A 21179-nucleotide genomic window follows, 5' to 3' on the forward strand; every position below is an offset into this window, starting at 1 on the left:
AACATAATGCTTTGTATTCAGGCCATAAAGTAAATGTATTTGCCACATTTCTGTCAGTTTTACTTTAGTGCCTTTTTGCAAACAGGATGCATGTTTTGGAATATTTTATTCTGTACAGCCTTCCTTCTTTTCAATCCATCAGGTTCGTGTTTTGAAGTAACTGCAATGTTGTTGATCTATCCTCACTTTTCTCCTAACACAGCCATTAAACTCTAAATGTTTTAAAGTCACCATTCGCCTCTCCAGCAACTGAGTTAGGATGGACGACTCCTGTATTTTTTTAGTAACTGGGTGTATTTACACACCATCCAAAGTGTAATTAATAGCTTCACCATGCTCACAGGGATATTCAAAGTCAGCTTTTTAATTTTTACCCATCTACCAATGGGTACCTTTCTTTGCGAGGAATTGTAAAACCTTCCTGGTCTTTGTGGTTGAAATTCACTGCTCGACTGAGGGACCTTGCAATTAAATTGTATGTGTGGTCTACAGAGTTGAGATAGACATTCAAAAATGTTTATGAGAGCAAAATTACAAGATTATGTTATAAATGCTGTTATTGCATCAAATGGTTGTTTTATGCAATATAATTATATTGTCTGTGTGAACTTAGATTGGGCCTCTGGAGGCTTAATGCTGACAGAAGATTTACGATTCCTTCGGTGATAAACCTAACAAGACTGCACTCCATAGCATGAGTTGGTGTTTGTGTGCTGGGAGGTACCAGGATAGAGATGGCTCCGGTATGGATAATGATAAGAGGAACTTTGTTTTGGGGGCCAGACCCTGGTTTCTACACAATGAGAACAGTCTTTACAGCAGATACAGTCTATTGCAGAGTCCATGCAACTTATGACTTAAGCACAATTTTACTCATCTTTGTAGTGTCTTAAGGCCTGGGTAAGGCCTAAATGTCACAAATTCCCCAACTTATTAGTTCTCAATAAACATTTTGCATAAGTCAAAGGTATGCCAAACATCCTTCCCACGAATTTCGTGTCAGTAAGAACCAAAACATAATAAATATCTTTGGGCCAATTTTGTATGGAATTGCCCACAATGGCGCTGCCTGCAAAGCACTGCAGTCTAACCTGGAGTAATATGAAGTAGAAGCACCCTTTGTCTTGTTACAATAGTCTACCATGAATTGATTGAGAACATGTCTTTTATTTTATTAAAAAAACAAACATTATTTGGCGTGCCATCTACATACTAATAAAAACAGGCATTTGCAAAGATTTGGTGGGCCAAAAACCTGACATACAAATTCAGCTCCAACACAAAATATATTTTTTATTTACTTCATGGCTGAACATAACACAGGCTTGAAAGAAGATATGTGGAACTGCTTCTTGGCCAGAATAAATAATATAAATAATATTCATTCTACTTTCACTCTGTAAACAAAAGTTTTGCCCGACTAGGCTTACGATTGAATAAGTTTCAATATTTCCAGAACTGCTGTAAATAAATGTAAAACATGTCTTAACTATTTATTGTGTAGCCTAATGAATAACACAATCAGAGCAAATCATGAAAGACAGACCGGACCAGTGCATTTGGCAAATGTATCTTTTCAAAAGAAAACATGGATTTGGCAAGTATGTAATCAAAGTCAATGTAAGAAATGCTCTTTCACACCTGCCAAGTTATGGTTTAAGTGAGAAAAAAAGTGGTAAATTCTAGATTATTACTTCACTTCCAAAGAATATTGTGCATTACAAGCATCTTATGTAAATCCAGGAGCTGGGTACCACATGATTTTTAAACAAACACTGCACCATGTCAGCTGATATACAGAGGGGAGGGTAGGAATTCAATGTTTTCTACTCTGTTTCCAATTGGGGGACTTCTTGCTTTTCTCCTGGTCTCTCAGGCTCCTCTTCTGTGTGTACCGTCTCTGCGGCCTCTGGGTTCTCTACGTTGGCGTCTGGGGTCTCCTCTGTAGACTGGGCCTTTTCAACTTCAGGCTCTACTTCATCAGAAGGGGCCTCCAGCTCCTTCTCATCTACAACCAGAAGACAGACATTTATAAAGCTTACATTAACCATACATATCTACCACTTGTTTGTTTCTGATAACAGGACTCGCTCTCTCTGCCTCTGAGCCACTTTGTACAAATCACACATTCATAAGCCACTATAATATATTTACTGTAAAGTATTACTGTCAAACTGTCAGAGCAGCCTATTATCAATCATTCACAAAAATATCAGAGAAAGAAGGGGGGGGGGGGGGGGGGTGAGTGAGTGACAGGGTTAAATAATTTTAACAGTCAAACCATTAAATCACTAACTTTGTGTAATTACACTACAATAATAATTTGCAGCATGCCCAGCCTGCTAATATTATATACAATGACTTGATCTGTGAACACTGAAGCTTTACATTACTCCAGAATTAAGTTAATTATCAACAACTTTCAGGGTCAAAAGAGTGGGATCAGTACAATGGACATTTGATGGTCCAACGTGAAATAATGCATCAACATCATTGTGTGATGCCATGCAATAGCTTGTGTAGCTGTGATATCAGACAGATGGGTAAAACGGAAATTTCAGTTCAATTCCTGAATCAAAAATAAATTGACCCCAAATCTGATTGTTAGTTGCTTGATCATATTAAGATTGTGATATGATTATGGGGCCAGATGCCACAAGAAGTCCATTTAAATAGCCTTTAATCAGGGTAAGTGATTGGTGGGACTAAAATCATTATTTGTAAGGGGCTGCAAAGCACCAGGCTGTGGTAAGATGGGGACCTTTGTGGTGATGGTGGACAATGGCGAAACTGTGCACTGAACTCCATGAAGCAGTTGCTAAAGATACAGTGGGCGCCCTGGTAGCCACATGACTGGGACCACTGTCTTCACTTTGATCAGCTATTCAAAGACAAAGTATAAAGCAATGGTAAATATTAGGATTAAACAAACATGCACAAAACGACAACAATGCTAAATTGATCATTGAGTTTGTTATAGCAACAAACACTATGCTACATTTACCATGTGGTTTTAATGACCTGAAGATTATGAATTCATGACTAACCAAGTTGGTCACTGTCATTTAGGTTAGTATTGTGGAGTAACTAGAATGTTGTTGACCCCTCCTCAGTTGTTTTCTCCCATCACAGCCATTCAACTCTGTAACCGTTTTAAAATCACCACTGGACTCATGGTGAAATCCCTGAGCAGTTTCCTTCCTCCCTGGCAAATGAGTTTAGGAAGGATGCCTATATCTTTGTAGTAACTGGGTGTATTGATAAAGCATCTAAAATGTGATTAACAACTTCACCATGCTCAAAGGGATATTCAATGCATGCTTTTTATTTTTTTTATTTTTACCCATCTACCAATAGGTGCCCTTCTTTGCGAAACATGGTCTTTGCTCCCTGGTCTTTGTGGTTGAATCTGTGTTTGACATTCACTGCTTGACAGAGGGACCTTATATAATTGTATGTGTGGGGTACAGAGATGAGGTAGTCTTTCAAAAATCATGATAAACACTATTATTGCATACAGAGTGAGTCCATGCACTGTATTATGTTAATTAAGCACATGTTTACTAATTTAGGCTCTGGATGAGCATCTGATAAATTACACATGTTTTACAGAGATGTAAAAATAGCAAAATAGTGCTATTACATAATGTCAAAACCTAATATTACACAAATGACTAATTACAATGACAGGTATTTATATCAACAGGGTTACATGACTTACTGGGGCACAACATGTGCTTCAGAAGTAGCTAGAATTCATATTGGATATATCTCAATCGATAAAAAAAATCATATTTTCTGGTTCCTCTTAAATGTAAACAACATTTTAAAAGTTGGGAGCACCAGTGCTGTTAATTTACAACCTGTTCATTTAGAGCCCCGAATAAAATAAAACACTTTTTTTTTTTTTTTTTACCTTAATGTCAACACTGATACATTTGGGTCCACTTAACTCCTCTGATCTTTTGACCCTTGGATTTGGCCAAGTGCTACATATATGCTTAGTTCATTTCCAAAGGTAACTCTAGTTACTATACCTCCAGAGGGGGGTGCGCTCTCATCAGTGGCCTCTGATGCTGCAGATTTTTCTGGGGTGGGTGATTCCGAGCGCATTCTCCGCTCAAAGCTAAATTCTGGGAGTCTTGGAGCTTGAGGTCGGGTCTTCCTTGCATGGTTCAGGACGTAACAGTAAGCACACCTGAAAGCTAAACGGTCATAATGTAAGTAACATTATTTCAAAGGCAAGGTGCCATGTGCTTCAACAATTGCCCCACAACTTTTTTTTTAAGACATGTTGAAGATGCATAACTGCATCTGCTCAATGGATTAACCTTATTTCAATGTCATAGCTTGAGCTACTTTGGTTACAAAAGGTTGGTTGCACAAGCATATTAGAAAAAAACGTAACAAAAGGACATTCAAGAAGCACAGCACTTTCACAAATTACTGATGATTGGCTGAGAGAAATTATGAAAAGCTTGTGGGGGCTATTTTATTAGACTTCAGTGCAACTTTTGACATTATTGATCATAGTCTACTGCTGGAAAAACATATGTGTTATGGCTTTACATCCCTGCAATATTTTGGATAAAGAGTTACCTGTCTAACAGAACACAGAGGGTGTTCTTTAATGGATGCCTCTCCAACATAATCCAGGTAGAATCAGGAATTCCACAGGGCAGCTGTCTAGACCCCTTTATTCAATCTTTACTAACGACATGCCACTGGTTTTGAGTAAAGCCATTGTCATGCGGATGACTCAACGCTATACATATCAGCTACTACAGCGACTGAAATGGCTGCAATACTTAACATGGGTGGCAAGGAATAAATTAATCCTAAATATTTCAAAAACTAAAAGCATTACATTTGGGACAAATCATTCACTAAACCCCAACTAAATCTTGTAATAAGTCATGTGGAAATTGAGCAAGTTGAGATGACGAAGCTGCAATCCAGTAACTGTGGATTGTAAACTGCCATGGTCAAAACATATTGATACAACAGTAGCTAGGATGGGATGAATGTCTGTCCATAAAAAAAGCACTAGCCTTGTTAACAGCACTAACAACAAGGAAGGTCCTACAGGCTCTCGTTAAACGCACCCTGACTACTGTTCACTCGTGTGGTCAGGTGCCATAAAGAGGGACTTTGCAATTGGCTCAGAACAGGGCAGCACGGATGTACAGAGAGCTAAAATGAATAAATATGCATTTCAAACTCTCCTGGCTTAAAATGGAGGAGATATGGACTTGTTTTTGTGAGAGGTATTGATATGTTGAAAGCACCGAGCTGTCTGTTTAAACTAGCAAACAGCTCAGACACCCATGCATACCCCACAAGACATGCCACCAGAGGTCTCTTCACAGTCCAAGTCCAGAACAGACTATGGGAGGCGCACAGTACTACATAGAGCCATGACTACATGGAACGGTATTCCACATCAGGTAACTGATGCAAGCAGTAGAATCAGATTTTTAAAAATGATAAAGCTACACCTTATGGAACAGCGGGGACTGTGAAGCAACAAAGACAGGCATACACACACACATGATAACATACGCACTATACACACACGTACACTTGGATTTTGTGTTGTAGATATGTGGTAGTGGAGTAGGGGCCTGAGGGCACAAAGTGTGTTGTGAAATTTGTTATGAATGTATTGTAATGTTTTTTTAAATTGTATAACTGCCTCAATTTTGCCGGACCCCAGGAAGAGTACCTGCTGCCTTGTCTGCAGCTAATGGAGATCCATAATAAATACAAAATACAAAGCTGGCAGCCAAGCACCGAAGGGCAAAGTTAATGCATTGTTTGAAGAGTAGTGACAGGAAGCAGTATTTCTCAAAATCTTACCAATATATTCAAATTCCTCTTTTAATGCCATACCATTATGGGAGAAGCACTGCTGGCATATAAGGGCATATCTGGGGATAAAAGAGCATACATAACAGTGAGAAGAGATCAACCTTTAAGTTGCCTAGATGCAAAACTGTTAAAAGAAGAACTCCAGTAAAGGTCTACCATTTAAAGCTGTATGTTACAGTGACTGTCACAACTGATGAGCACAAAATAGTGACGCCAAACAGAGAATACGATCCTCTGCTCACTGTAGGCATAGTACTCTACGAAGCACATCAGTAATGAGGTCATTGGAAATGCTTTGGACGGAAGTACAGACCTGTTCTGAGGGCCATCTCCCACAAGGTATTCGATGACTCTGTCCACAGCACCTCGGTCTCGAGGTAAGACGGGTCTAGCCAGGGGTGGGCCTGGGGGGTGCATACCTAACATTATAGCACATCATAGGAACACAGTGACAATTAGTGCTTAGTTTAGTTTCTACACATTTTAATACTACAGCCTTAAAAAAAAAAAATACACAGGCTAGTTTTTAACAGGTTCCTCTTGAAAGGTAAGAATGTAAATCACCCTTGTTTAGTGTATAATATGGCATTTAGATTTGGGATACATAAAAGTATAGGCCATAGAAAATAAGGTCAAGTATTTTAATAATCTACACTGGAACCCATAAGAAACTTAGAGGGCTACATACAGTGCTAAGTGAAAGTCTACATATCTCTTGCAGTTTTCACATTTAGCTGTCTTCAAATAAAAACATTTGAAAAAGGATTACATTTGTCAGCTGTAAATCATTTTGAATAAGATTCTACCAAGTTTTTACAACTCTTAGGGTAACCATTGATGTACAGCGATATTCAAACCTTGTCTCTGATTATCAAGCAGATTTAAGACAAGACTGAGACTGGACCACTCATGAACCCTCAACACCTCTTGGAAAGCCATTCTGGTGTGTCTGTGGCATTAAAATTTTTGCAATTGTTCCACTGAAAGAAAACTCTATCCCAGGGTAAGGTATTCCGAGGACAGGTATGTTTTCCTCCAACTTTTTACCCGGGCTTTGCTACTTTAATATTTCATTTGATCCTGACAAGCCAAGTCCCTGCCAGTGACAAGCATACCCATAACATCCAGGCTGTATCACAACCGGTCGTGATTGGGAGTCCCATAGGGTGGCGCACAATTGGCCCAGCATCGTTCTGGTTTGGCCGGTGTAGGTCTTCATTGCAAATAATAATTATTATTATTTCCCACAATACAGGAAAATACAAAGGGTTTCGCTTAGTGATGTGTTGTACTGGATTTGACCCAAACCTGAAGATGTTAATATAGGCCAAAAAGTTAATTTGTGTAATTCTGCAAGACAACATGGCAAACAGTCTTGCAGTAACAGCGTTGTCGCAATTATTATTTTAACCTCCCCTGATCTATGCCGGTCTGAAAATGTATCCCAGACATGCTTTAAAAGCAGACTGAGGTTGAATAATTGTTTGACACTCACTATCAAATTGGAGTGAACTTGAGTGAAATTTAATTTAGCAGACGCTCTTATTCAGAGCGACTTACAGGAGCAATTAGGGTTAAGTACCTTGCTCAATCGGCTCGGGATTCAAACCACCAACCTTTTCAGTTAGTGGCCCAACGCTCTTAACCGTTAAGCTACCTAGTCGTTAAGTTGTTCTTAAATCATGAGAACCACTACTTTTGCAAACAAATGGACCTCATCCCCCAACATTTTTGATTTTGTATGAACATATTACATTCTGAACATATTTAGATGTGCCACAGCAAGGGGTTTAAAGACCTTCACAATCAAGACTTCTTTATGATATATCTAGCACGTGCTCCAGCAGATATATCTCACTGGTCACCCCCAAAGCCAATTCCTCCTTTGGTCATCTTTCCTTGCAGTTCTCTGCTGCCCATGACTGGAACGAATTGCAAAAATCTCTGAAGCTGGAGACTCACATCTCCCTCCCTAGCTTTAAGCACCAGCTGGCAGTGCAGCTTACAGATCACTGCACCTGTACATAGCCCATCTGTAAACAGCCCATCTACCTACCTACCTCATCCCCATACTGGTATTTATTTATTTATTTTGCTCCTTTGCACCCCAGTATCTCTACCTGCACATTCATCTTCTGCCGATCTACCATTCCAGTGTTTAATTGCTATATTGTAATTACTTCGCCACCATGGCCTATTTATTTCCTTAACTTACCTCATTTGCACTCACTGTATAGACTTTTTGTTTTCTTTTGTTCTGCTATATTATTGACTGTATGTTTTGTTTATTCCATGTGTAACTCTGTTGTTGTATGTGTCGAATTGCTACGCTTTATCTTGGCCAGGTCGCAAATGAGAACTTGTTTTCAACTAGCCTACCTGGTTAAATAAAGGTGAAATTATGGTTTCATTTAAATTAATCTCCTAAATTTGCAGTCATTTAGCCGACGCTCTTATCCAGAGCGACTTACAGTTTGTGCATTCATCTTAAGATAGCTAAGTGGGACTAGGGCTGTTACGGTGACCGTATTACCACCACCCTGGCGGTCATGAGTCATGACGGCAGTCAAATTCCATGTGACTGTTTAGCCACGGTAATTGGGCTTATTTAAGCTCCGATGCTGCTGATAATCATTAGTAGCCTACCAAACTTGCTAACTGCCTGGTACTCAGCACTCTATTGTCCCTCTAAATCACTCTGACATCAATGCAAATGTAGAACCTATGAGCTCATGTTGCAAAATAGGCTATGCAATTGAGAAAACAGAGTGATGGCCTCTATTAAAAAGAGGTTCCCATCAGCTTCCTGTAGGCTAGGCCTACTATATTTATTCCTCAACTTTCCACATATTTTATTTATTTTACCTTTATTTAACTAGGCAAGTCAGTTAAGAACAAATTCTTATTTTCAATGACGGCCTAGGAACAGTGGGTTAACTGCCTGTTCAGGGGCAGAACGACAGCTTTGTACCTTGTCAGCTCGGGGGTTTGAACTTGCAACCTTCCAGTTACTAGTCCAACGCTCTAACCACTAGGCTACCCTGCCGCCCCATGTCCAATATTAAGCACATTGCTTCTCTTTACAACAGCAGTTTTGCCTACCACGTTGGAATTGGATAAGGACGCGCACAGTTGCGTCCCCTGTGTATCTACCTTCACTTGTAGCCTGTGAGAAAGCTTTCCGTCACGTGATTGGGTCTATGTGAGAGGTGCTTCAGAGCACGCAGCCGGGGGAAGGGAATTATAACTAGTATATTCAGCCAAGGGGCATAACGGCCATTATCAAGTGGTTAAGAGTGACGAAGTGTTTGCAGCCTGAGCTCATGCCTTCCATGCAATTGTTTTCAAATCATCAGTAGTCACATCATGCAACCGTAGTATGTATCAAAATAAAAAAATGTTTGTATCACAACTAAAGTTACATAAATAATTCTAAATTAAGCATATAGGAGTACCTGTTTCTATAGCCGCATGTGCGCACTCCCTCAAATCGCTTGGAGAAAATATACTTTCAATTTTATTCAGCTACAGTGCATTCGGAAAGTATTCAGACCCCTTGACTTTTTCCAAATCCCCGACCAAGGCCCTTTGCCCCAAATATCTTGGTTTGGCCGGGCAGCCAGCTCTAGGAAGATTATTGGTGGTTCCAAACTTCTTCCATTTAAGAATGATGGAATGCTTTGTGTTCTTGGGGAGCTTCAATGCAGCTGAAATGTTTTGGTACCCTTCCCCAGATCTGTGCCTCGACACAATCCTGTCTCGGAGCTCTACGGACAATACCTTCGACCCCATGGCTTGGTTTTTGCTCTGACATCCATTGTTAACCGTGGGACCTTATATAGAAAGGTGTGTGCCTTTCCAAATCATGTCCAATCAATTAAATATACTACAGGTGGACTCCAATCAAGTTGAAGAAACATCTCAAGGATGGTCAATGGAAACAGGATGCACATGAGCTCAATTTCAAGTCTCATAGCAAAGGGTCTGAATTCTTATGTAAATAAGCCAGAGCCCGGACTTGAACCCGACCGAAAATCTCTGGAGAGACGTGAAGATAGCTGCGCAGAGACGCTCCACATCCAACCTGACAGAGCTTGAGTGGATCTGCAGAGAAGAATGGGAGAAACTTCCCAAATACAGGTGTTCCAAGCTTATAGCGTCATACTCAAGAAGACTTGAGGCTGGAATCGTTGCCAAAGGTGCTTCAACAAAGTACTGAGTAAAAGGTCTGAATACTTACGTAAATGTGATTAGTTTATTTGTAATAAATTTGCTAAAATGTCTAATATCCTGTTTTTGCTTTGTCATTATGTGGTATTGTGTGTAGATTGATGATTTAAAAAAAAAAATCCATGTTAGAATAAGGCTGTAACGTAACAAAATGTGGACAAAGTGAAGCGGTTTGAAAACTTTCCTAATGCATGTATGTTCAATTGTCTTCTTCACACTATAAAATAATGCCACAGAATTCTAAGCAAATCTTGTCTGCTAAATTAACTACTGTAGCCCACAGCCAGATCAGGGCCTAACAGAAGAACAGTTGTCCTTATGAAATAGATTACATTTTCTTCATATAATGTTTCTTTAGACCAGTCTAAAATAAATAAATGGATTTGTGATGGTATATTACACTTCTTAAAATGTAGATGTTCCAAAAGGTCTGCATCAGATGCTTGTAGGCTATGCGTTGAAGCCAGAAGATGCTAAATGTGTTTATGTTAATTAAGTCAATTATTGTGAGACCAGCAGATATTTGCTAGACAATCACTGGCTGACAAAATATAATGACCGCCATAGCCGTGGTTGGGATGACCATATACCACATATCAAGTACATTTTCCTCATCAGCAAAGTCAGACCTAGTAAGGGATGGAAAAAGGCAAGTGCGAGTGTTTGTTCACGAAAGGCCTTTTTGGGGGGGGCTGCTGTGGGATTATTTAAGATGCTCTTCAAAGAGATAGCCATCCTGTTGTTTTCGGAAGATGGGCAGGATCTCTGGTGCCCTAGTATCAGGGGGAAGCTGGTTCCACCATTGGGGTACCAGGACAGAGAAGAGTGGACTTGGCTGAGGGATAGGAGGACCAAGAGAGTGGACTTGGCTGAGGGATAGGACGACCAAGAGACCAGAGGCAGCAAGACGGAGTATCTGGATTGGGGTGTAAGATTTAAGAATAGCCCCCTCTTGCTGCTCCGTAGGCAAGTACCATGGTTTTGTAGTGGATGCGTGCTTCGATTGGAAGCCAGTGGAGTATGGGGAGGAGTGGGGTGACATGGAAGATCGGTTGAACACCAGGAGGGCTGCAAGTGTTCTGGATAAGTTGCAGGGGTTTGATGGCGCAAGCGGGGAGCTCAGCCAACAGCGAGTTGCAGTCGTTCAGACGAGAGATAACAAGCGCCTGGATTAGGACCTGCTGTGCTTCCTGTGTGAGGTAGAGTCATACTCTACAGATGTTGTAGAGCATAAACTTGCTGGAGCGAGTCACTGATTTGAACGACAGGTGTTGTCCAGGGTCACGTCAATATTCTTTACACTCTGGGAGGGGGAAACAGTGGAGTTGTCAACCATGATGGAGAGGTCTTGGAGCGGGCAGGCCTTCACCAGGAGGAATAGCAGCTTTGTCTTATTGAGGTTGAGCGTGAGGTGGTGGGCCAGCATTTAAGCTGAGAAATCTGCCAGACACGCAGAGATGGGTCACCACCTTGGTGTCAGAAGGGGGGGGGGGGAGTAGTTTAGTGTCACCCGCATAGCAATAACAGGAGATTCCATGGGAGGATATGACGGAGTGACTTCATGTACAGAGAGAAAAGGAGAGGGCCTAGAACTGAGATAAGATAGAATAGGAGAGAGTAGTGAAGACTGCAACGGCACATGACCATCTGGGAGGGGCTGAGTGGATAGGGTTGGAGGAGAGACAAGACAGTAAAGGAAACAAACAGCCTCTAGTAAAGATGTGGTCAAGCGTATTGCCTGCCTTGTGAGTGGGAGGGGACTGAGAAAGGGTGAGGTTAAAAGATGGAAAGAGGGGAAAGAAACAAATTCAGACATCGGGAGGTTGAAGTGACCGAGTACAAGGAGTGGTGAGCCATCGTCAGGAAATGAGCTCATCAAGGTGTCAAGCTCATTGAGGAAGTTTCACTTGGAAAATGTTGAGTAGGTTGTGTAGATCAGTTGAATCCCTTTTTAGATGGAAAGTAGTGTGGAAGGGCCACCAGAGGGCAGGCTGGGCTCACAGATAGTAGTCCAACAAGGCATGTGACACAAGGTAACCAAAGGCAATTAAGCACAGCTGACGGTACTAATGACATTCTCTTTCCCCTATAAGAGAGAGGATGGAACCAGCAGACAGAGGGAAGATAAATTCTCTCTGTAGAATGACTACCAAGAGAGGGGAGCTATCCAAGAAGATCAATTAAGACGGTGACAAATCTGTGATTGTTGTTATAGTTTCATTAAAGATAGTCGTCTTGTGTTCCTGTGCGATCTAAAGAAGATGTAAGTTGTTCCTTGGGAGATTCTCATTGATTGTGTTGGAGTGTTTGTATTGTCAGAAATCTCTCAATAGAGAACTGTGTTCAATCAAGAAAACCTACTCCTGACTCGTTTATTCCACCTTTCCGCTTTAGAGTGACACCAAATGACTTGGTCCGCTCTCATTAGACAATAGACAAATCTTTTCTAGCAATGATTGTTATTTTCTACACATAAGATCATACACAATTATTTCCTGATGATCTTCCCTGATGTTTCCATCAGATTGAAATACTGTCAGACTGAACTTGCTTTGATTACATTGCCTTTTACATGGTGTGGTCACCTAGAAGTTGCTGATATCAAAATAGGGTCGTGGGCCACAAGAGTTTGGTAAACCCAGATATAGGGGGACCAGAAAGCGCTATAGAACTTTTGTACAATTCTGGTAACTGAAATAATTATTTCTCATTCAAAACAGGCCAAATAACTATCCTATTAGATCTTTACTCACCCATGCCTGGGATAGGGGTGCAGGGTGTCATAGGGGGTCTCCTCATCATGGTTTGCTGGGAGACTGCGGCAGACAGGCCTCTATCCGGGGGTCCTCCTGGGGGCCCACCTGGGGCTGAGCGAGGAAGGGGACCCGTAGGGGTGGTTCCAGCACCCATGACAGGGGGCCTCAAGGCTATGTTGCGTTGACGGAGTTCTGAAGAAGAGGGACATGTAGAAAAGGTATTCTTTCTCAAAATGGGGACACTACACAAATGGTTCTGAGTTAAGGCATTGTTTAATTTGCATATCTACGGTAATGTACAGGGACATTTTCTTGCCATGCTCAAGGACACAACGGCAGGAGATGGCATCTAGGATTTGACACCAGCAACCCTTGGTTGCCGACTCACATCATGCCAGATTTTTCCTGTCTGATTAGGGGTTCAAAACGGCAACATTCCAATTGCTGGCCCACATCTCTAATGGCACGTTTCCATGCAAAATTTACCCCACTGTTTTACCCAAAAAGTTCATGCTTTTCTGTTTCCATCTACGAAGGCCGGCACCCGTGTCTCACTGGGCTATGGCTCCTGCGGACCTGCTCTCACTTGGGGCCAAAGTGGGGCTACTGGTACTTTTCAGCCTGTATTTGCATATCAATGTCTAACTAAACATCTCTACCTTCTCACAAAGATTTTATTATGCAGAGGTGGTTGATTCTCACTGTCAGCTCTAGCTATGGAAATACAATTTCCCAGTATAACATAAGGGTGTATACACTAGTGCAGGGGTGGGCAGACTTTTTGGCTCGAGGGCCAAATCGTGATTTAAATTTTTTTTTGACCCGATTTGTTTGTCAAAATCTATTTCTGTGCCAGAAAAAAAGTGCAGTTATTTAACCTTTTATTTTACGTCGGTCCATTATCATATCTACATACTTTCTATTAAGTTCTAGACATTCAAGAGAGGCCTGGACATATTTTTAACCCTTAATAATAATGCCCCCCCCCACCCTGAAAAAAAAACAGGGTTGGGCTCGTAGTTTGCCCAACCTTGCAGCATAACAAAGACTACCTGCCGCCCCCATTGATTGAACGGAAGTCCTCAGGGGGCATTGAATAAACAATTCCCACAAGCGCTCACTCAATTATGGTCAACCTATTTGTTCATTGACTAAACGTAGAGAAAGAAGTGTGTGACTGCTCTCCTGAATGTAATCAATTATACAGGACTGACAGCTCAGGCTCACACCGTGAGCACATGAACAGATCAATTCTATGTAACCTAGTCAACCACAGAAATTATGTGGTAGCAATCAAAAGGTAAGTAAGGCATTTATAGTTTTACAATCTTTGGCTTTATGCTTGAATACAAAAACAACTAATGTAGAGAGGATGCCTTCACCTTGGCCCGGTCTAGGAGTCATCTGACCTGGCCTGATTGGCGTGAATTCCATTTCCTTTCAAAATAAAATAAGAATCTCAGATCAATTCATAATTTAAATAGCAGATTAAGTCATTGGTTCGTTTAAAAAACAGATACTGTACTTACAACTTTCTTATTTGCTTCAGGATCAAACCTCTCAAGAATTAACTTGGCATTTTTGTATGTTTCAGTCTCCATCACCTCTTCCAACTGTAGAAATAAAGTTTTAAAAATAAAATCAGTTAAGGAACTATCTGCACAGCATAAGAATACAAAGGGAGGGTATATTACCAGTAAACAACAAACATTTTGGTAGCTTTCAAGTTAAAATACATATATACTGGAAAAATATATACATGCAACATGTAAAGTGTTGGTCCCATGTTTCATGAGCTGAACTAGAAGATCCCAGAAATGTTCCATACACAAAAAAAGCTTCCCTCTCCAATGTTGTGCACAAATTAGTTTACATCCCTGTTGGGGAGCATTTATCCTTTGCCAAGATAATCCATCCACTTGACAGGTGTGGCATATCAAGAAGCTGATTAAACAGCATGATCATTACACAAGTGCACCTTGTGCTGGGGACAATAAAAGGCTACTCTAAAATGTGCAGTTTGAGGGAACGTGCAATTCGCTCACTGAGTGCAGAAATTTCCACCACAGCTGTAACCCAAGGACATTCAACAAGCACAGCACTTTCACAAATTACTGATGATTGGCTGAGAGAAATTATAAAAAGATTGTGGGGGCTATTTTATTAGACTTCAGTGCAACTTTTGACATTATTGATCCTAGTCTACTGCTGGAAAAACATGTGTTATGGCTTTACATCCCTTCAATATTGTGCATAAAGAGTTAGACAGGTAACAGAACAGAGGGTGTTCTTTAATGGATGCCTCTCCAACATAATCCAGGTAGATTCAGGAATTCCACAAGGCAGCTGTCTAGACCCCTTTTTTCAATCTTTACTAACGACATGCCACTGGTTTTGAGTAAAGCCATTGTGTCTATGTATGCGGATGACGCAACACTATACATGTCAGCTACTACAGCGACTGAAATGGCTGCAATACTTAACATGGGTGGCAAGGAATAAATTAATCCTAACTATTTCAAAAACTAAAAGCATTACATTTGGGACAAATCATTCACTAAACCATAACTAAATATTGTAATAAGTAATGTGCAAATTGAGCAAGTTGAGATGACGAAGCTGCAATCCAGTAACTGTGGATTGTAACTGTCATGGTCAAAACATATTGATACAACAGTAGCTAGGATGGGAAGAAGTCTGTCCATAAAAAAAGCACTAGCCTTGTTAACAGAACTAACAACAAGGCAGGTCCTACAGGCTCTAGTTAATCGCATCTGGACTACTGTTCACTCGTGTGGTCAGGTGCCACAAAGAGAGACTTTGCAATTGGCTCACAACAGGGCACCACAGCTGGTCCTTGGAGGTGCACAGAGAGCTAATATTAATAATATGTATGTCAATCTCTCCTGGCTGAAAGTGGAGGAGAGATTGACTTCATCACTACTTTTATTTATGAGAGGTATTGTCATATTTAATGCACCGAGCTGTCTGTCTAAACTACAGGCAGACAGCTCAGACACCCACGCATACCCCAAAAGACATGCCACAAGAGGTCTCTTCACAGTCCCAAGTCCAGAACAGACTATGGGAGGCACACAGTACTACATAGAGCCATGACTACATGGAACTCTATTCCACATCAAGTAACTGACGCAAGCAGTGAAATTAGGTTTTAAAAAACAGATTAAAAAACACCTTATGGAACAGCGGGGACTGTGAAGCAACACAATTGGCATAGACACATGTGCGCGTACACACACACGATAACATGCTAAGTGCTCTAAGAGCTCAATAAAGGCTTCCTAAGAAGGCAGGAGACTTCATTGTAAGCTTGAGGCACCAGTACTCAATGCCTGCCTGCTGTAGCAAAGAGCCTCCCACTACTAAGGGAAAGGGATAGGAGGGTGTAATATGTATAGATCAGCACAAATTACATCAATGTGTTTTAAAGGTTAGAGCGCATGCGAGTTGTGCAAGGAGCTCCTGACACGATTAAACATTTAGGGCTATTAAAAGGGCAATCAGGGAAAGAGGCATTGTGTCATTAAGATATCAGCTCTGGATCAATAACGTGCTTACTTCAAAACACTAAGGGCTGGTTTCTCCATTGAGCATGTTTTTTAGGCCAGGACTAGGATTAATTTGTGTCCAGGAAACAAGTTCTGCCCTGAATTATCTAAAATTATTGGAATAAATTAGATATAAAAATCTACACTTACAATTTTTCTTTTTTCAACTTTTAAATCTTCTAGTTTGTCATCTGAAACAAAAGTGACGAGGAATGTGTTGAGTATGTCATGAAACACATGCATTTTCAAACATCTGCATTTTAAGAGACATTTATATTGATAAATATTTTTAGTATTATCATTATTTTTTAACAATTGGACAGACTTGCAATTCAAAACAAGATAAGATAAACTTAATGTAAAGAAGATAATCCTACGTGTGAAAAAACAAAAATATAGAACAAAGTTACTTTTATCCTCCAAAGAAGGGGGTGGATGATGGGCCAACAAAAATTGAATAGAAATAAGAGAAGCCTTACTGTTTCTTTCCGTTCGCTTTGAGAAAAGGAATAACAGCAGCTTCCTCATAAACCACACTCTGAAAACCAATCAGGAATATTAGAATGCAGCAGAAACAGTCTTCCATTGTTGAATAGTTACTCAGAAAAGCAGATCAGAGAGAGCATCTCTTTCTGTGGTAAAGCATTTGGTGATCAATGGAACAAAACAGAAGATTCTTCACTTTGAAGATTATGTGGTGGAAATGTTATATGGCAGGACATTTTGATGACCTGAAAGAGTAGTATAGGCCTACATATTGAAAAGTAACTTTGGCATTAGATGCACAAAACCAGTACAGTTGTGGAATAAGAAAAACTATTGATTTAAACAAATATAAACATCTATGTCTGTGCGTGGAAGATTTCATGTGAATGAAAAATGTAGATGCTCGGCATCTTCTCTAACTTATGTGCCAGGGGTACTTTTGAACTGCCAACAAACATCTTTACAAAGGAGGCTGCAGGCACATAATATAATAGTATACATACTTAAAAGGGGTAATCAGGGATTGGTGCATACATTTTTAAAATAATTTTAAATAAAGGATCTCATAAATAAAAGTAGCCATTGATTCTTGAAGATTACAACTTTCTTTTCAGAAACCAAAATATAAGCTTGTTATACACCGAGTTTGTAAATAATGTGATTTCAAACAAATACAGTATAGCTATAAAACATGAATCTGAGAGTGAGTACATTCCTCCAGTCCCATGCCTCAGCTGTTTACCAAAAAAAAAAAAAAGAGCACCACTTCATTGTTGTTTGAATCCCAGATTGCCCCTTTAAGGTTATGTGTGGCAGTGGACAGAGTAGGCTATACTTACAATATAGGAAATAGAAATAAGGGCAAAGTCATCACGATGCGTCCTGTCCATTGTTCGGGGAGATAGCAGAAGTAAACACTTATGCAAGTAATAAGATAAAGCACAGATGAATACAGAAGCAGTCTTCCCACCCACAACTTCTCCAATCTCTGATTCTTCGCTCTAAATTCCTCAAGGTCCTTAATATCCTGAAAAGACAAAATGCCATGACAAGTATTTTATAACAGATAACAGGTAATACTTGGATTATAAGAATTATGGAATGCTTGGGTAATGCCAGAGTATTTCCCAGCCTTATGCTACAATTAAAAAGGGTTTAATGTAGCATTCTAATTCTTCTCTAAAAAGTATAACCTCTTTTCTAGTATCTGACAGCCAATGTGCTGGCCAAAGTCAGAGTTGTGGACATCTGCGCCTGTCACTAAAAGATCAAAACAGATCACTGCCTGACTGATAATTACAGACAGATACAAGATGAAGCTCATGGACAGGACTGTGGGAGAAGCTTGGTGCTGTGAACAATTTTTGGAATACTAGTAGCCTATATAAATGTTGAAAAGCAGCGCTTATAGCCACATTTAACCTAAAACTTACCTTGTCAATGCCTTCTAGAAGTTCCACCGTCGTTGGTTTAGCCTGTTTGAAGATTAGATACAATTTACTTCTGAATCACTCAAAACAAATGGCTACGACCAGATGTGTGTGCTGAATGCAACGCTTTTTCTCTATGAATGATAAAAAAGGTAATTAATAGATATTATGAACATTAACTTCCAACACATCATGCATGCCCTCAAGCGGCAAAAACATTGGCTCAATTCCATTCTGAAACTAGCCAGACAGTACAGTTCAGTTGACTAGTCAGTGATGTAGGCTACTTGATTACGTTAATTTAAAATTAAACCTTGAAATGCTAAGGGAGCATTGGGTTGGTAGCTAGCTAGTTAGACAGTGGAGTAGTCGGTTTCTCCAGATTTATTCAACCCTGTTTTATAAGTGCAGAGATCGACTCTACCACTTGAGCATGCTTTTGTTGCACAATCAATGGCGTGCTGGGCTTCAGGCAAGAAGGTTGATGGCTCGAGACCCACTTCCTGCTTGTTTCATTACATTGGTGTCAGAAGTGGGATCGGAGCTCGCATCCACTAGTGTGTGTGTGTGCTTGACTGGTGAGCGTGTTCCTGTAAGACGGCATCCTATGAGGTCTAACGCAAGGACATGCTCTTTGGGAGGGAGTTGTCTTGTTTTGCACACTTTGTACAAAATAATAAAATGCAGTACTACAGGATATTTCTTAACGTAGCTCTTTATTAGCTAGCTATAACTGGCATGTTCACATATCGCCAACCAGGATCAAACTGCCCATGACCTAAACATTTGGATGGTCTTAACCAATCATAACACAGTATGATATGGTGGTAAAATGCATCCAATTACAATTCAGTATGTTTACACATATGAATATTACAGGAGTTGTGTAGGGACCCTGGTTTATAAACTTGGATAACGACTGTGCCACTTAAGCATGCTTTTGTGGCACAGTCGATGGACCTCTGCTTCAGGCCAGAAGGTTTGGGGTTCCCGCTTCTGACACCAATGTAATGAAACAGGCAGGGAGTGTAGCTATAACCCTCAACCTAATGCCAAAAAAAGCATACCCAAGTGGCAGAGTCGATATCTGCGTTTATAAACCAGGGTTGCTAGAATACTTTGGATTATTATAGCTAAACTAGCTTACGCTACTGTTACGGACTTGTTTAACGTGCATATAGTTAGTTACCTTCCACCGGGAAACAACAGCGCCCATCTCTGTAGAATGTATGGTGTGTCCCGCTCCTCGTCCACTCTTTCCTTTACGTTAGCTAGCTGCCTAAAAGTGTTGAAAAGTAAAGGTAAGACATAGCTTGCTACCTAAACAATAGCTCAGACGGCTAGCTAGGTAAGGTTACAGAATGGAAAGTGCAAACGATAGCTAGCCCATTCAGATGGTTGTTACTGGCTATGAAGTAAAAATTCACGAATAAAAAAAATGTGCTCTTTGGTCTTACTTTATGGTTAGGTATACGGTTAGCATTGTGGTTAAGGTTATGTTTAAACTGATTTGAGGAAGAAGCATTTTAGAAATAGTCCGTGTACACTTCAGCCATATTTATGACTTTGTGGCTGTGGTAACTAGTGAAACCCCCCATCCACAGACAAAAAGTCGAAGCTAACGCTAAACAGCCCTGACATGTTCCATTGAAGCACCTGAAGGAAAATGCTCAGTGTTGGGCATGACTGACACGGTTTTGTAATCCTGAGTCACTCAACATAATTGTATAGACTAACGTAACACTGTAGATTGCTTGTGACAGCTCGCTAGCTGACAAACTGGCTAGCTAGCTAGCAGAATATTACTAGCAGCACACGCTAGCACGTAACGTTAGCCTAACGTTAGTGTGTTAAACAGACAGGCCTAACGTTAATCATTCTTAGGCCTAATATAAATACATCAAAGTATGCTACTTACGGTTGCTTGATAGCTATTTCACGTTAGATAGGTCCGTGTCATGCAAGAAAGTCAATAACAATACGGGGGGTTCGAACGGGTTCTTCCTCGTCTTTTTCTCTTATGGTAGAATGGCGGTCCGCGAACAAACGTTTAGGGTCCATGCCGCCACCTACTGTGCGTGGTAATCATGGTTTACTACACTACATACAGTAGTAGCTCTGGCTACATCAGTATAAAAGAAAATAAACACAAAACACCTAAACCCTCCTACCTAATTATGTTACGTTAGTCTATACAATTATGTTGAGGGCTGAATCACAACAGACCGTGATCTGGAGTCCCATAGGGCGGCGCACAATTGGCCCAGTCAATAAATTCCACAAATTAACGTTTAACAAGGCACACCTTATTGAAATGCTTTCCATTTCATAAAGTTGGTTGAGAGAATGCCAAGTGTGTGCAAAGCTGTTATAAAGCAAAAGGATAGATACTTTGAAACATCTAAAATATATTGTTTAACACTTCTTTATGGTGGCGCTTGGGCCCCCCACGGGCTTGAGCTCAGGGGCTTCAACTCCGTAATGTCACACCCTGATCTGTTTCACCTGTCTTTGTGATTGTCTCCACCCCCCTCCAGGTGTGGCCCATCTTCCCAATTATCCCCTGTGTATTTATACTTGTATTATCTGTTTGTATGTTGCCAGTTCGTCTTGTTTGTTCAAGTCAACCAGTGGTTTGTGTCACAGCGCCTGCTGTTGACCACTCTGCCTGACCCCCCTACCACTCTGCCTGACCCTGCTTGCTGACCTGTACCTTTGCCCACCTCTGGATTACCAACCTCTGCTCTACCCTGAGCCTGCCTGCCACCCGGTACCGTTGCCCGACCTCTGGTTTTCTGACCATTGTCTGCCTTGACCTGTTGATTGCCTGCCCCTGT

At 40.7% G+C, this 21179-nt stretch overlaps 1 protein-coding gene across 10 annotated transcripts; it reads right to left on the reverse strand.

Annotated features, from left to right (window-relative positions):
- Positions 1 to 1147: 1147 nt before the first annotated feature.
- lnpk (lunapark, ER junction formation factor) lies at positions 1148 to 20812 on the reverse strand. 10 transcript variants are annotated; one of them, XM_036983119.1, is made up of 15 exons: positions 20261 to 20624; positions 19532 to 19621; positions 18346 to 18387; positions 17883 to 17939; positions 17752 to 17794; positions 16906 to 16964; positions 16577 to 16617; positions 14387 to 14470; positions 14234 to 14294; positions 12855 to 13049; positions 6185 to 6290; positions 5860 to 5930; positions 4038 to 4205; positions 2762 to 2881; positions 1148 to 2008 (listed from the first exon to the last, which is right to left on the reverse strand). In XM_036983119.1, exons 5-15 carry the CDS (start codon positions 17781 to 17783, stop codon positions 1827 to 1829), a joined length of 1119 nt encoding a protein of 372 aa, XP_036839014.1. In that variant the 5' UTR covers positions 17784 to 17794; positions 17883 to 17939; positions 18346 to 18387; positions 19532 to 19621; positions 20261 to 20624; the 3' UTR covers positions 1148 to 1826. The 10 variants fall into 10 exon arrangements, with proteins under 10 accessions (XP_036839014.1, XP_036839006.1, XP_036839009.1 ...); XM_036983111.1 differs by lacking the exon at positions 20261 to 20624 and adding an exon at positions 20648 to 20812 and having other exon boundaries at positions 17752 to 17939; XM_036983114.1 differs by having other exon boundaries at positions 6185 to 6275; positions 17752 to 17939; positions 20261 to 20812.
- Between the last annotated feature and the right edge of the window lie 367 nt (positions 20813 to 21179).

The sequence above is a fragment of the Oncorhynchus mykiss genome, chromosome 7, assembly GCF_013265735.2.
Source record: "Oncorhynchus mykiss isolate Arlee chromosome 7, USDA_OmykA_1.1, whole genome shotgun sequence".
Taxonomy (NCBI): Eukaryota; Metazoa; Chordata; class Actinopteri; order Salmoniformes; family Salmonidae; genus Oncorhynchus; species Oncorhynchus mykiss.

Coding starts and splice junctions, on each gene's coding strand:
- lnpk (XM_036983111.1), bottom strand. CDS start 19,558: ATGGGCGCTGTTGTTTCCCGGTGGAAG. Junction 16,965..17,751: donor TTATTTCTATTTCCTATATT/GTAAGTATAGCC, acceptor ATTGGTTTTCAG/AGTGTGGTTTATGAGGAAGC. Junction 16,618..16,905: donor AAAGCGAACGGAAAGAAACA/GTAAGGCTTCTC, acceptor CTTTTGTTTCAG/ATGACAAACTAGAAGATTTA.